The sequence below is a fragment of the Tarenaya hassleriana genome, unplaced genomic scaffold (genome assembly GCF_000463585.1).
Source record: "Tarenaya hassleriana unplaced genomic scaffold, ASM46358v1 Cleome3, whole genome shotgun sequence".
In the NCBI taxonomy this organism is placed as follows: Eukaryota; Viridiplantae; Streptophyta; class Magnoliopsida; order Brassicales; family Cleomaceae; genus Tarenaya; species Tarenaya hassleriana.
In genome coordinates this window covers 4,057,810-4,074,046 of record NW_010966177.1, presented here as the reverse complement: position 1 = coordinate 4,074,046, position 16,237 = coordinate 4,057,810, and the positions used below count along the sequence as shown (strand labels likewise).

The following is a 16,237-nucleotide window of genomic DNA, read 5'->3' as shown; positions in this document are numbered from 1 at the left end:
ATAGACAAAAAAATAACCGTCCAAACTTCAGCCCAACGATTCGCGACTTTAGCTTCGACAATGTATTCTGCCGATCGAAACCATGTGCTCTTCCTTCTCGGTTACTTCAGAGAAGTCAATTTGATGGAAACAGCTCACCTGTAAGTTATTTTCATTCTTTGTTAACGGATTCTCCTAAATTTTATACCCGTTTTCTTATTTCGTATAGGTTAAAGCAAAAATCGGGTTACTTCTTTGATATCGAATTCTTCGGAGGTTCTGTACTATCGGGTGATTGAGATCGCGTGGAGAGTTACATGTTAGGGTTTACTAATTCTCGGAATTCTAACGAGATTTTCTACGAAATCTACAGATAGAAGTATCTTGAAGCAGTGTTTAGGTAATTTTTTTTCTTCTTTGTTTGCGATTTTTTTTGTTTCTTGGGTCTTTCATAACTTGTTGTGTTTTGTATTGTAGGCTAGGCCAGATACGTGTAGTGTACTGCTCTTGATATATTGCGCAAGGATTTCGTTGCAGTGTTTGATAAGAAACGATATCAAGATCTGCATGATCTTTTGTTTGTAAAATATTTTCGGTACGAGTCGTTTTTCTATGGGTTTGGTTTTGCGGTCAATTATGTGGGTCAGAATATGTGTTTTAACTTTATTTTCATCTAGGAAAAACAAGCATCACACATAATCTGTTGATACCTTGACAGCCAGAAGATTAATGTTGGTAAAGATTAACGGTTGATTGAGTGTGATCCCTTTTTTCAGGATAAGCTTATGTTGCCTTCTACATCATTACAACACAGAATATTAATCCGGCGAAGGTTTGTTTCTACAAGTGTCCATGCGGGCTATTTTGTTTGAAATGTTACTGAATTGTTGTTTGGTTTGGTTTGCAGCCTTGAGCGACATCACGTGGTCGATCCAGTATCATTGCTATTTGATCGCGTTCGCCAACAACCGACTTCTATTGAAGTAACTTGTTTTATAGTCTTATTTGATGCTTTGAGTTTATAGTTCTAAGAATGCTTATCAAGGGTTTGTTGTAATTGTAGTCTGATTCTCAACCAAAGAAAATGCATCAAAAGAGTATATTGAAAACTAAAAAAGAAAACTAAAGATGGAAATGATTAATATTGGATAAGACATCTCCTACAATTTGACAAAAGAGTATATTGAAAACCAAAAAAGAATTTGTCTACCCCGGTTGCCAGGCTGTTGATTCTCTTCTCCGGCCGATCCAACCGCTCGGAATAGAAGTACATAATCCGGTCATGGCCTGATTATTTTCAATTCCTTGGTAGCATAGGGAGTAAGTTCAGTATCACATCAACGTACCTTCTTTTAACCTTTGAGATACCCTTGACATAGTCTGCCTCCGAATGTATTCAACCATATCAATTGTCGAGCAGTTTTGGTAGACATATTGTTTAGAATGTGGATCTGTCCGAAAAAAAGCCTTACACCATTGCCTAGGTGAAGTCCCAAGGCGTGCTTCAAATGTCGTTCATATTCACCTGCAAAACCATACAAATGTTAGTCTTTAACCACATTTACCTTCATGAAGGTTTCCCCCAATCGGCATATATGTGCCGAGCACACATATGATACTCACAACATTAACCAAAAACGAAGCTCTGGGTTGTAGAAACGAGCTCGGTCGACAACGATCGGAGAAGCGATAAGAATGAAGTCAGAGAGAAGATCCCTAATATTTTTATTTTGTTAACAAACCGGTTTACTCCGGTTTTTTTGAATTTTCTCTAACCCGGTCAAATGGAGTTTTTTACTCAAATGACCCCTTGGGTCACAGCTATTTCACGCGTACACCACAAAAAACATAACACATTAATTTTTTTTGAAAAGACGAAATTACCCTTAATGAATATACAATATTTATCCATTCGAAAACAACTTCGTTATTACGATTTCGTAATTAATTCTAAAAAAAATGGTAAAAAAGTTACAATTGATTCTAAAAAAGGTGGCAAAAAAATCATCTGTCTTATTTTAGTTGTATATCAGTTATATTTAGTCGTAATAAGGTCGCAAAAAATAAAAAAAAAGGTATTTCAGACTTTTTTAACCGAAAAATGGGTTAAAATTGAAAAAAAAAAATTTGTTTTTTTTTCGATGGTGTACGTCAAATGTCAATATTGCCACATTTGAGTAAAAAAACCCGGTCAAATGTCAATATTGCCACATCACTTACCGGGTTACCATTTCATCATAAATTTGAGCTGTTTTAAGAAGTGGGTTTTTTTTAACATAAACATATGAGTCGAAGTTTTATTTAGGTTTAAAAAAAAACCCAATTTTCTGTTTCCTTTTGCTTCGATCCCTAATCACGGTGGCGATGGGTTTGTCTCCCGTCGTCTCATGAAACTAAACCTGTCGGATCTCTCCCGTCTCTGATTTCTTCGGACCCGGGAATCTTTCGTTGTCCAGACCGGTACCATGACCCATATCCCGAGTACCAACCCGGATCCGTCTCAGGACCTCGATGATCTCCTATGCTCTGAGCAGCAGCAGCAGCAACGGGAGGTGGATCTGGCGCCGGTGAGTTTGGGTTATCCGGGTCGGGTCTTGAGCAGTGAGACCCCGGTGGAGCGAGCTTGGGCTCACTGGACGAAACTGGGTCGACCGAAGTTCATTGTTGCGCCGATGGTGGACAACTCGGGCCTGCCGTTTCGGATGCTCTGTCGGAAGTATGGAGCTACGGCGGCGTATACTCCGATGTTGCACTCGAGGATCTTCAGCGAGAACGAAAAGTATCGGAGCCAGGAATTCACCACCTGCAGTGTAACTAACTAGAGCTCCTTCGTTTAATTTTCAAGGTTTCTTAAGCTTTTTTTTTTGGATTTTGGGTTCATAGAATTTCTGGGTTTTGAAATTGTAGGAGGACAGGCCATTGTTTGTGCAGTTCTGTGCTAATGATCCTGAGACGCTATTGGAAGCCGCGAGGAGAGTTGAGCCTTACTGCGACTATGTTGATATCAATTTAGGGTAAATCTCGTTCTTTGTCCTTCTAATCCATAACAGTTCTTCAGAACAATGAACAAAGATTGGAATTTTGGAAATGCAATGTGGTTTACTTGGAATAGTTGGATATGGTCTTTAGGACACTGAGTGTTGGGTATTACGCCATTTTCTCTTCATTGAATTCCCTTCAGCTATTCGTATCAAATACTTTCGTTTCAGGTGTCCACAGCGTATTGCCAGGCGAGGAAACTATGGTGCATTCTTGATGGATAATCTTCCGCTCGTGAAATCACTCGTTGAGAAGTTAGCTCAGAATCTTCGTGTGCCTGTATCCTGCAAAATCCGGATCTTTCCAAACCTCGAGGACACCCTAAACTATGCCAAGATGCTAGAAAACGCTGGCTGCTCGTTACTGGCAGTGCACGGCAGAACAAGAGATCAGAAAGACGGGAAGAAGGTCCGGGCAGATTGGGAAGCTATCAGGGCTGTCAAGAACGCTGTCAAGATCCCCGTTCTTGCGAATGGAAATGTTCGACATTTGGAAGATGCCAAGAAGTGCATTGAAGAGACAGGTGTGGAAGGCATTCTTTCGGCCGAGACACTTCTGGAGAATCCTGCCATGTTTGCAGGGTTTAGAACAGCTGAATGGGCGTTGTCGGGTGGTGAAGAAAGATTTGTAGATGGAGAATTAGACCAGGGCGGGTTAGCTGTGGAGTACCTGAAGTTGTGTGAGAAGTATCCAGTTCCATGGAGAATGGTTCGGTCTCATGTCCATAAGATGTTGGGAGATTGGTTCAAGGTTCATCCGCAGGTGAGGGATCAGCTTAACGCTCAGAATAAACTGACATTTGAGTTCCTCTCCGGTCTGGTGGATCAGCTGAGAGAGCTCGGAGGAGGACGAGTTCCACTTTACAAGAAGATAGACACCGAAGATTCAAGAATCACTGCAAATGAATTGGAGAGTTGAAATCTTATATCAAACGGGAGGTAAATTTTTTGTTGCCTTGCCTGATTTCTTTCCTTGATTTTGATTTGTCCGAGTTAAGATTATTTAGATTATTTTAGGATGGGAAGCTAATGAAAGAAAGAAAGCATTCATCTTCTTGGCATGATCTTGTTGTATCAAATATCAAACAGTTTTTTGTTCAAGTAAAAAAAAAAGTTACAGTTTCATTGCAATGGTTTAATTAATGTAGTGTTATTATTTCATGAGGATGTAAGGTTTTTTAATCCTCGTGATTAATGGTCGGTTGATTTATTATGCATTTTAGTTCAAATCACGAGCTATTTGACCTTATTTTTTTTTAAAGAAAGCAGAAGAAAAAGAAATGCAAGGTTCATATTACTTATGTAGGTATTTATAATTGTTGTAATTTATTTTAAAAAATATATATGGTAGGAATATATATAATAATTGATATGAATTGATTTTGGATGCTGTCCGATATTAGTTTTCCTTTTTAGTTTGGCATATGTCCTTTTTTTCCTCGTAACTTTATCTTTTTTTACAATAGAATAGATAAGTAAGTCTTTAATCAGGCATGGTTTCCGGCATAAGCTATGATTTTCCATTTTTGTGTTTCTTCGTGTCCATTTGCAATCGATGATTCATTCAAATATATAAAGTAATAATAATAATAATAATAATATAAAGTTATAGAGACACACAAATGAGCAAAAGAAAAGGGTCGCACGTGATCAAACAGGCACAGTCTCTCCCCGTCTTGTTTTTCGGTTTTCCCGTCCACTGTACATTCACTCCGAACATCTCCGATAAACAAAATGAGAGTGATATCTCTTCTCTTCCTCTCCCTTCTCCTCCGCTTCACCGCCGGCGACTTTCCGGCGCCGGCGATGAACTTATTGAACTCCTTGATGCCCTCCGATGCCGTGGCTCTGCTCTCCTTCAAGTCCACCGCCGACCTCGACAACAAGCTCTTCTACTCCCTCACTGAGCGCTACGACTACTGTCAATGGCGCGGCGTCAAGTGCGCTCAGGGCCGCATCGTCCGCCTCGTCCTCGCTGGCGTCGGCCTCCGCGGCTTCTTCTCTCCAGCCACTCTCAGTCGCCTTGACCAGCTCCGAGTTCTCAGCCTTGAGAACAACTCTCTATTCGGTCCGGTTCCCGATCTCTCCCCTCTCGTCAACCTCAAATCGCTCTTCCTCAGCCGGAATGGATTCTCTGGAACTTTCCCTCCCTCGGTTCTCTTGCTCCTTCGGTTGACAGTGCTCGACCTCTCGTATAACAACTTCACTGGTTTGATACCGTCCGAGATCAATGCTCTGGACCGGCTGAATTCCCTGAATCTCGAGTTCAATCAGTTCAATGGAACTCTGCCGCCGCTGAATCAGTCGTTTCTGATGACCTTCAACATTTCCCATAACGATCTCACTGGAGCCGTCCCGGTGACGCAGACTCTGTCGCGCTTCGACGCGTCGGCGTTCTGGTTTAACCCCGGGCTCTGTGGAGAGATAATCAACCGAGCCTGCGTTTCGCGTTCTCCGTTCTTCGGTTCGACGAACTCCACTTCACCATCGTCGCATGCCCCGCTCGGGCAAAGCGCGCAGGCGCAGAAAGGTGGGGTGGTGGTTCTTCCGCCGGTGGCTCCTGCGAAGAAGAAGAATGGAGGCGGTTTAGTGCTCGGTTTCACCATAGGCGTGGCGTCGCTGATGGTTCTCGGTCTCGGCCTCGTCGTGTTCTCGCTGGTGATGAAGAAACGGAGAGATGAAGACGACGGAATTTACGAACCGAACCCGAAAGGAGAATCGTCCGCCCAAGTACAAATCCAGTCTCCGAACACACGAAGCATTCCAATATCGAATTCAAATTTCGAAACGCAGAAAAGGGGAGAGAAAGTAGAGGAGAAGCCTCAAGCCATAGAGCCGCATAACCGGATCCCAAGGAGCGGGAATATGGTGTTCTGCGGCGGCGGAGAAACAGGGCAAGGCGTGTACACCCTCGAGCAGCTGATGCGAGCGTCGGCGGAGCTGCTAGGAAGAGGATCGGTGGGGACGACGTACAAGGCGGTGCTCGACAGCCAGCTGATCGTGACGGTGAAGAGGTTCGACCCGGCCCATACGGCGGAGAGGAGCGACGAAGAAGCGTTCGACAACCACATGGACATTGTTAGAGGACTCATGCACCCGAATCTGGTGCCGATTAGGGCTTATTTCCGATCCAACGGAGAGAGACTCGTCGTCTACGACTACCAACCTAATGGCAGTCTCTTCAATCTGATTCACGGTACGCCATTTCTCTTCTCCTCCGTTGTCGTTTTCCGAACTCACTGAGCCACCACCACCGAGTTCGTGGTATCAGTAATACCCACATTAATCATCGTTCCAGCAGTTTATTGTTGGTCTTGCCCGTGACGTCGATAACCGTTACCGGTTGGTAGAAAGAATCATAGTATGGTCCACTTTAGTTTTGCGGTAACCCATTTAAGCAGAAGTCATGTGTGGACTCGTCTCTGTCTGGTCGTTGTGTCTGTGCAGCTTTTATCTATTGAAAAACTGAGTGGAGAGACTGATCACATAGCGACAATGGCTGGGTTATGATTAATTGTTTTGTATCTTCTCTCCTTTGCCATTGAATTAATGGAGAGAGAAGACAAGGAAGATGGAAATCTACGCTGTTTTCACGTGATGTTATTTGGTCTTTTTTGTGTTAGAGTGCGCAAATGCAAACAAAAAGAGCCCATCTTCGAAATGCCCTTTTAGTAGGATGAAGAAATCTTAGAATTACATTTAAGAAAGAATACTCGTATGTTATTGGATATACTTTTTTGGTCGCATACAGTTGGATCCATGATTCTTTCATGTTTGGAGCATTTAGACACCTTGCAGCATGCCGAATTTGAACCAAAAATAAGAAACAAATCCTATGCCGTTAATATACAAAAGGTGTCTTCCTCTCCTTAAAATGATTCGACCTAGGAGTTTCCTCTGATGATTCTAACGTTTTTCTTTTGATGTCCCTCCCAAAATTGAAGGGTCAAGATCATCAAGGGCAAAGGCGCTACATTGGACATCATGTTTGAAGATTGCAGAAGACGTAGCTCAAGGCCTATATTACATCCACCACCAATCATCCGAATTGGTCCATGGCAACCTCAAATCCACAAACGTCCTCCTCGGACAAGACTTCGAGGCCTGTCTAACCGATTACTGCCTCGTCCTCTTATCAGACTATTCGGACAATGACGACTCCTCGTCCTACAAAGCTCCTGAAATCCGAAAATCAGCCCGGAGACCCAGTCCTAAATGCGACATATATTCCTTTGGAGTCTTCCTCTTTGAGATTTTAACGGGGAAAAGCCCGTCTATGCACCCGTTCATGGCGCCTCATGATATGTTGGATTGGGTCAGAGCGACGAGGGAAGAAGAGGAGACGTCGGAGGAAAACGGGCTGGACATGTTGACGGAAGTGGCCTGCCTTTGCCGTGTGACTTCTCCTGATCAAAGGCCTACAATGAGGCAAGTGATCCATATGATTCAGGACATAAAAGGACAGCTGAATGGCTGAGGAGAAGGAACGACCCCTACTTCTGAAAAAAAGAATGTATTATTATTTGTCAGTTACCTACAATCAATCAGTAGTCAGACGATCCACTCATTTACTTTGATTGGATAGTTACAACCGATCAGATGGTTATGTCTGTGAGTTGCAACCATCCATAAGCACATCTGTCTTTTATTCGTCGTACTGTCGAGGCTGCAGCCACTGGTCTTACCTTTGCCATTGTTTTCTCGAATTGAAGCCTGACACCAACCTCCATCTACAAATTTCAAATTGTCACCAACCCATCAGAATCAGATATGCATCCGAATCAATAGCACAATAGAGACACTAGACGAGAGTGTAAACATTTATTAGAAAACCTTTTCTAGGCAGCTGCATTCTGTGTCCAATATACGGCAGAAGTATGAGAGTTGCTTGTACAAGTCTGCTTCCGTGTACTGTGATAGACAAGTTTTGACATTTAGCACTTAGGGTTATTTGGGGAATAAATATCTCCGAAGCAACAGATATATATACTACGAGATTTCGAGGGAATATTACCATTCTAAGGAGGGTTCCATTGCAACGAGGATAATTCAGGCAAACTGTTCCATGTTCAGAGTCTCCAAGCAGATGCAAGTTGAGGCATCGGGTTGGGAGCTTGCAAGATTCATCATCGCACTAACAGGTAAAGGTATAAATTGAGTACATTTCATAGACATGAGTGATTTACAACAGATGTTCATAATATGGAATATCGATATCTGGGAGAAAAGAGGGTAAAGTACCGTCATTACGCCCTTGTAGTACATTGAAACAAACCCATCAACTTGCCTTTTTACCTGAAACATGTTGAAGTGTGAACGTGCCTTTAGCAACCTGAATAGTTGTGGTATAGTGAGCAGTAAGAAACGAAGATTTTGTTCGGATAAAGGTATATGTCCTAATCTAACCGCAAGAACATGTGGTTTGCTCGGGAAGCTTAAGTTATAATCCATTCAACAATTCTTGCCTACCTGGTTGGCTAACATTGCAGGAGATATTCTTCCCTCATCACCCTCTTGTGGACATTTTGGGCAATGCAATTTAAGCCAGAACGTATGATCTGATTCCTCGGTTTCAGGTTTCACATGTTTCTCACTGATGGTCGAGCTAATAGAACCAAGAATAGTTGGACAGTTGAAGGCAGCAGAGCAGTTCAGACATGTTAATGCATATGGCTCACAACCTTTGTACCTGCAGTTTGAGAAAGATATATCATGTTTATACAGAGCTCAGCTATATTCAAGAACATACCAGTGACAGAATTTTCAATCCGGAGAAAAGTTACGAGTTATGGAGATTAGATGAAAATTTGGACATGGGACTAGACATTATTACCTCTCCTCATCATTTACGGAAAAAAAGAGGGAGCTTGAGGGATCAATGCTGGAAGCTTCGGTTGTCTTACTTCGGTACTACAACAGAAAATTGTTTCCGGCCTTATCAAAGATAAGGATTTAAAAATTGGATGTGAATCATAGATGTTCTTGGAAACAAGTAGTTTACCTTTGATGAGTCGAGTCCTAAACAATCAGCTAAACGCTCAGGGCTAGTGCCCTGAATCTCTGCGCAAAGACGTGACACCACTGGGTGAATCTGCTGCGACAAGTAATAATCAATGTCAACCAACCATGTTCAATGCACATTACAAACGGACTCAACAAAAAGGACCAACCCAGTTCGGACTCAACAAATCACAGGGAAAATTTTCAGGAAAGCAAAACATTACCTGGAGAGTTTTTCCCCAAAGATTGCCACTAATGTTTGTAAGCTGGCGAGTGAGGGGAAGAACACTTAAATGAAACATGAGCTCCATGGATAACCATGCATCTGTCTCACCACATTCAATCTGAACTCACAAAACAGTAAAACATTATGACAAGCCACCACAACAGAGCAATTATATGACCCAAACTGAGGGATCAGCATGGTATGAGATCTGTAATTCGTTTTACTTCTTCATATTGCTGACTCATGCAAGTCCTTCTTATCCGATTCCATCATACATGCAAGTATGCCCAAATTTAAAAGAAAAGCAGACAAACAAACGAGCTAACTTCAGACGTACAAGGTCTATAACTGAACTAGCACAACTGCTACTACCCTGTAAAGATAGAATAAAAAAGAATTTGAGTACCAAATTTCCTATAATCTAGAGGTGGTTTTAATGGTGGGTTGCTGAGTTGGAAACCTGTTCATGGCAGAGCAACCAGCTGAATAACCACGTTGTTTCAATCTGAGTGCCACCTGAAATTTTGGTTCAAGAACATTCCATTAGAGACCCCAAAATTCGAATGGAGAGCTCCAACAAGTTAACCATATGCACTATACATAGTTACAGTTAAAGATACGACTATGGAAGCCCTTATACTCACTTGAACATGTGGTTGGCTTTGACATCTGGATAAGCTTCAGGCGGTTTAGTCAATGTCTTGGTAATGACATACTTCTCAAGCGCAACTTGCCCACTTCTCATTTCCTCTTGTATCTGTTTGGTGAACAAAGCAACATATTTCTTGAAGTCAGAACAATCAGTTCAAACTGACAACCAAGAAAGAGGGTTAACGAATAAATAGAAGGGATATCATATCACCTTCATGAGAGAGCTATGTATCGCTTCAACAACATCCTCGCATGACCTGCAAAGAATGGTGTAGATGTCTTCCTTATGGTCTAACATTCTTGCCAATATGTTGTCTTCATTCTTATCAACACTATCTCCTGGTCAGCACAAGAGAGTAAAAGGAAAATATGTGGTATTGTGAACATACCCTCCTGTCAAGATTTTAGTCAAGCAGAAATCTCCTATTTCTTTTGCAGGTACGCTCCAATCACGACGAACCATATCAAGACCTTTTCGTTCAATGACCTGAGTTGAGAATGCATCTAACACTCGGAAATTTTCTACGAACAAATGTAACCATAGAAACAACATTAAAGATTACCTCATAAGGCTTCCCGTGTTTAAACTGCAACTAGACGGCTGCATATTTTTTCTTTCTTAGAAGAGGCAATCTCTTATATAGGCCATCGAGATCAATTTCTAAACACCTATAATTCTTGTTAACCTAGAAATTGACAGAGAGAAGAGGAGACCCAAAATTAAAGGAGCATAGTAGACATGTTAATTAACTGAGTAAGCATCAGAGTCCAGAACACAACAAATTGTTACTGAGAATGTCTCTGTTTTACACGCTAAATAATTCCCAACACCAGCTTCAAAACAATATTAACATTATTATACCATTGCTCGGAACTTCATGCACCAAGAAACAGTGACTAGAACAACAAATATTAAAATTCATCATTAACCTCCATTAGACTACGTATATCAAAACAGAGTGGGGAGAAAATCAAAATCTGGGAGCACAAGATGCATAAAAGCAATGGTCTCGGAATGTGCCAAGATTAGGTTAGATGAACCACAGTTAGCAGTAAAAAAAAGGGCAGGCCAGTGCACAAAGCGTCCCCGTTGAGCCTGCTTCCAGGACTCGAACCCGTGACCTCTAGGTCATAACGGCAACACCTTAACCGGTGCGCCAAGGTTCCCCTTCTCAGTTAGCAGTAAACAATAACATATATATAAATACGGGTTGCATATATTCCCATAATCCCACACAAATATATTAATACAAGGAAACCATCACTTCTGCTTATTGGAATTGTATTTCTGCCAGTAGATCATAGCCATCCTTTTCAGGTTAAATGGAAGTGGGTCATTGGTGATAGGAGAACCAAGAAAGATGAAACTTACTTCTATAGATACTAGAAAATCAAGAGTAGAAAGCATCCGGAGTAGAAAGTTCAGTGGCAAGAATACCTGAGGTAGAATTCCAGTCCTCTGACTCGATGGCAAATGAGGAACCCCATTTTCTGATTGTGGAACAGTCGTGAAACATATATTTATACTCCTGAAATCAGTTACATCCAATTATCTATAAATCATGGGCAACAGGAAATAACCGTTAGAAGCCTACAAGAGGAAACAGCCTGCTACATGTATAATGGAGGGGTACAGGCTATTGAAATCAAGAAGAATACATATTTTTCATCTAATCCTCTCTTTTGTTCCAATACAAGTCCACTAGAGTATGAAGGACCCGTTTTCGTTTTGCCTCTGTGATGCGCATCACTCTCCAAATGTGCATCATCAGGATCAAACTCATCTATATTTTGATCCTCTGGACCATGGTTTATTCTTCATTTTGACAATTTTATTTCCTTAGTTTGAGAAGAAATTTTGTCTGGAAGAATATACTTTCTTGCACAGAATGCATGCAATAAATAGTATTCGATTCTCTGTGCCCTGGCTACCTAGTAATAATGAAGATTATATGAGCATGAGTCGACATGTTCAATGCACATTACAAACGGACTCAACAAAAAGGACCAACCCAGTTCGGACTCAACAAATCACAGGGAAAATTTTCAGGAAAGCAAAACATTACCTGGAGAGTTTTTCCCCAAAGATTGCCACTAATGTTTGTAAGCTGGCGAGTGAGGGGAAGAACACTTAAATGAAACATGAGCTCCATGGATAACCATGCATCTGTCTCACCACATTCAATCTGAACTCACAAAACAGTAAAACATTATGACAAGCCACCACAACAGAGCAATTATATGACCCAAACTGAGGGATCAGCATGGTATGAGATCTGTAATTCGTTTTACTTCTTCATATTGCTGACTCATGCAAGTCCTTCTTATCCGATTCCATCATACATGCAAGTATGCCCAAATTTAAAAGAAAAGCAGACAAACAAACGAGCTAACTTCAGACGTACAAGGTCTATAAGAGATTCCGGTGACAAACATTATAGGAATATCATGAGGTGCTATCTCTCTCCTGTGATTGTTCAGCTGCGTCTTTGAAAGTTGTGTTAAAGAATAACTGACCTGGAAGAAAGAGATGCTTACACGTGAAAGACTGAGTTTGAGCTTGCTACTTGTAAAAGTTAAGCATCATACCTCTTTTAACAAGTCACAAGAACACAGGTTTGTATCAAACAAGAGCCTTCCAGCAATGCAAGACATGATCCCTGGGTTAGCACCTGAACCAAACATAATGCTTGCTCTACCAAGTTTAGGCAAGAAAGAGCATCTGAGACAACCGATTTTGGGCCACATACTACTCAAAATTCAAAACCTTGCAAGCCTGCATAGGAATGATAATCTCATTTTAGAGACAAGGAAGAGCCGATATCAATATCTCTATTACACATAGCAGGTCTTCGGGAGAAGGGAGAAAGGAACAAAAGTAAAATACATCACTCAAAAGGATTTTTGGACCTGACTAGTGACTAGTCAAAAATAGTGCTTGGCTTCCAAAAACCTAGTAGACCGATACCAAACACAGCAGCTGAATCTTCCAAAACTGAATCTAAGACTTATTAACATTAGATATGTTATCCAAAAGAAGGGACACCCAGACCTTCCTCAGTATTTACAACCCAGGTTACAGGACTAGAGAGTACCTGGGCTCTCTGAAGAAACCTCCAGATCACACCCTGCTATATTATGCCCCACAAGAACATCACTATTGAGTTTGTTCAGTTCTAAAAACAATATATTTAGCAATGCTCTTTCGCTGCAACACAAATTTAGAAGAAATTTAAAAATTAGAAAACGTAACTCAAATTGTCTTAGACATATGCAGCCTATGCAACAGGAATTAACAGAAAGAGAGCCACAAGACACCTGTTTTCACAACCTAGAACATTGCATCCAGTCTTCAAGTTTCGGTCTGCCACTTCTTTTGGCTAACCCATTTGGAAAATGGCTCCATCAGGATTCCAAACAACAGTAAAATGACTCAGAATACCAGGTTTCTTCCATTCTGAGCCTAACATTGGACCATCAATCTAAGAGATCAAAAGCAACATTCGCTTAGTTAAGAAAATCAAAACCAGGGAACTAGAAAAACTAATCATCAAAAGAGAACGGAATGGAGGCTAATTCAAAAGATTTCCCCGAAAAACACAGGTACACACCTGTATATACACGAAAAACACTGAATTTTGAGCAAGGAAAAATTCCTGGGAAATCCCACCACATGTTTCAAAGCAATGATCATAGTAAGAATCATTAATAAATGATTGGTGACGTCACAACCATATATTCAAAGGCTTTACAAACTCAGATAAACACTAGCTTAAGAAACATCAGTCAAATGTTATAGAACTAACCTTTGACTTGTGGCAGCTAATTACTGATGCAGAGACAATCTCATTGATGTTCTGCTTTTCATTGATTATAGTCTTTAGATTTGTGGCTGTAACAATAACAGGAGGAATTGCCTCATATTTCGAAGACAAACCAGAAATAACCTTAGAAGAGTCAACATGTATCTCAAATTTGCACCAGATCACCTGCACAAGAGCTAAGCCATCAGTCGTAATATGAACCAAATGTTGGAAATAAGTAGATAGTCATAGCATAATTAAGATGTATGTAATTGTTTCAATGCCTTAGTCGTTGAGAGGGTGGATAGATAGAGAAGGTTGAAATTGATAACCAAGAAGGCCCCTTGATCTTCCTTTTAAGGATAAAAAGTTCCAAAGCACTGCATATAAACAAATTGATAAGCAGAAGAGAACAGAAAACTTAACTGACCAGACCAATCGCCAAATACAGGAAAAGGTAACAAGAAACAAGTAATAAACAGCTTAAACCTGGTATGAGTCCCAAGCAAAGCACAGAAAGTCTTGCCCTTTAAATTTGCTGGAAGTGGTGGATCCTGTAATAACAAAGGAAGGGCTTTAAATGAGAATTGGATGACCTAAACCACCATATGCCAATCTGATTAGAAACACTGAAAAATATACCTTAAAGGGATAATTTATCTTCAGTGCATAATGCTTCCCTGCAGGCACATCAGACCGCTCAAAAGCATAGTTTCTCTGATATTTATCCATAGCCAAACAAGAACAAAGTTAATCAAACGTGTGACTGCTAAAATTCATGAAAACAAGGGTATGAATATCCAGACCTTGACAGGTGCCATGCTAAAACTAGAAACATTGAGTTGTGACAACTGCTGAGTGCTGAGCAATTTCATTCTTGAGATTCGATGCCATTTCCTAAGAAGGCACCACGAAGAACAATAAATAACATACGGAGAGGATATTACTTCCTCTAAACATGTTGGAAAATCAAATTCACATGTAACTTTCCTCGGAAGGATTCCTTAGAAAGTTGAGAGACTTCAACCTCTTTCTTAAGCATGGCCAGTGTTCATGAGATGGAAAAACAGAATCATTTGGAACAGCATACACACATCTCTGGATATTCTTAACTGTCACGCAGCAGCTCTGGTTTAACCGTTTTAACCTGAATCGAATAAACAGGTTACCAGAAATCCACAATCCCAAAAATCTAAATTAAGACAGTAACCATTCAAAGAATAATCGAAAATCCACCTTCCCAAACAGATAAATCGTGCCCATATTAGCACCAAAATCCTCCTCGTAAGCATCAAGAATGTAGAAACGCAGAGATCCATCGGCATCCAACTCAAAATCAAATTGCCCTTCACAGGTGAACCCAGCCACAGAGCCCTTTCCACCAACACCGTTGCTCATCGCTTCCGTCCAGCCAGCAGTGGCGCTTAAAGCAGGATCCTTTGCCTTGACATCAATTTTCGCATTCAATATAAATACCTCCTTTACATCTGGTTGGATCTTCGCCTCAACATGGCTTGTAGCGTTCGCATTTTCCTCAACAACGCTTCCACCTGCGAACAATTCAATATGTTCAGCATTCTCTGTATGAACAACTTCGGGTTCTGCCGTAGATTCCTCTTTCACCTCTTCCAAAAGCTCATTTTCCATGGAAATACCGATATCCGGATCAGTGGCGGGTGCAGATCCTTGTATTACCGGTTCTGGTTCATGCATCACCGTGCTCGGAGCAACCCGATTCTTGTTCCTGACAGAGGTCATCGTAACCATACGGGTTTCCCTCTCTTTTGCCCCTCTATCAACTGCATCTGGGGTTAACTCTGCTATTATCTTGTCAACAATGCTCTCGCACTTTACCTTGTCAGTCTCTTTGCCCTTCTTAAAAACCGATGATGTGAACATCGACGAAAGCCTCTGCTTGCCCATCATCGCCTCCGCAGTCGCAAGGGACGGATTCGACTTCTTAGCCTGCGGCTGCTGGATTTGGCCTTTTTCCTTCTTCTCGACTCTCTTCTTCTTCAATCTGCCGCTGAACCTACCCTCGCCCTCAGATTCATCCGAAGACTCTGGAAGACCGGCCTTCTTCCAATCGACGCACCCAAAACGGCCGCCGTCTCCATCGTCGATCACGAGCCCCGCACCTCCTCCCGCCAACCGGGCCACGATCGCCTCGTATTCCTCCTCATCGACCGTGTCATAGATCGGTTTCTCCAGGTTAATGTCGTATCTGCCGCCGGAAGAAGACAGATTCCGGCGTCATCCTTGCTTAAGAGCCTTCAGCCGCTCGATAGCCTCCTTCCGAGCGGCCGCCTCCACACCCCCGCCGCGTCTTCGACCAGTCTTTGCCGGAGACTCGTCTGTCATTTGTTCAGTTTACAGCCGATCTAGGGTTCCCTCGACGACGGTATCGGCGGTCGAAGTCTGGCTTAGATTCGGAAATGATCTCTGCTGATAGCGGAGAAGGTTTTAGGGTTTTCGCGCCATTTAGAAGATCTGAATCAGAGGGATTTCAAATGTCCATCCGTTCCGTGTGAAATAAGCTC

At 41.7% G+C, this 16,237-nt stretch overlaps 2 protein-coding genes and 1 pseudogene across 2 annotated transcripts; 2 read left to right on the top strand and 1 right to left on the bottom strand.

Moving 5' to 3' along the window:
* Window positions 1-2,273: 2,273 nt before the first annotated feature.
* LOC104819242 (tRNA-dihydrouridine(16/17) synthase [NAD(P)(+)]-like) lies at window positions 2,274-4,148 on the top strand. Its single transcript, XM_010549222.1, has 3 exons — window positions 2,274-2,789; window positions 2,887-2,993; window positions 3,189-4,148. The coding sequence occupies exons 1-3, from the start codon at window positions 2,445-2,447 to the stop codon at window positions 3,934-3,936; spliced, it is 1,200 nt and encodes a 399-aa protein (XP_010547524.1). The 5' UTR covers window positions 2,274-2,444; the 3' UTR covers window positions 3,937-4,148.
* Window positions 4,149-4,609: 461 nt separating this feature from the next.
* On the top strand, window positions 4,610-7,667 carry LOC104819240 (probable inactive receptor kinase At5g67200). The gene is made up of 2 exons (XM_010549221.2): window positions 4,610-6,213; window positions 6,962-7,667. Exons 1-2 carry the CDS (start codon window positions 4,752-4,754, stop codon window positions 7,492-7,494), a joined length of 1,995 nt encoding a protein of 664 aa, XP_010547523.1. The 5' UTR covers window positions 4,610-4,751; the 3' UTR covers window positions 7,495-7,667.
* On the bottom strand, window positions 7,595-16,158 carry LOC104820149 (annotated as a pseudogene).
* Between the last annotated feature and the right edge of the window lie 79 nt (window positions 16,159-16,237).

Coding starts and splice junctions, on each gene's coding strand:
- LOC104819242 (XM_010549222.1), top strand. CDS start 2,445: ATGACCCATATCCCGAGTACCAACCCGGATCCGTCTCAGGACCTCGAT. Junction 2,790..2,886: donor AGGAATTCACCACCTGCAGT/GTAACTAACTAG, acceptor TTGAAATTGTAG/GAGGACAGGCCATTGTTTGT. Junction 2,994..3,188: donor TATGTTGATATCAATTTAGG/GTAAATCTCGTT, acceptor CTTTCGTTTCAG/GTGTCCACAGCGTATTGCCA.
- LOC104819240 (XM_010549221.2), top strand. CDS start 4,752: ATGAGAGTGATATCTCTTCTCTTCCTCTCCCTTCTCCTCCGCTTCACC. Junction 6,214..6,961: donor TCTCTTCAATCTGATTCACG/GTACGCCATTTC, acceptor CCAAAATTGAAG/GGTCAAGATCATCAAGGGCA.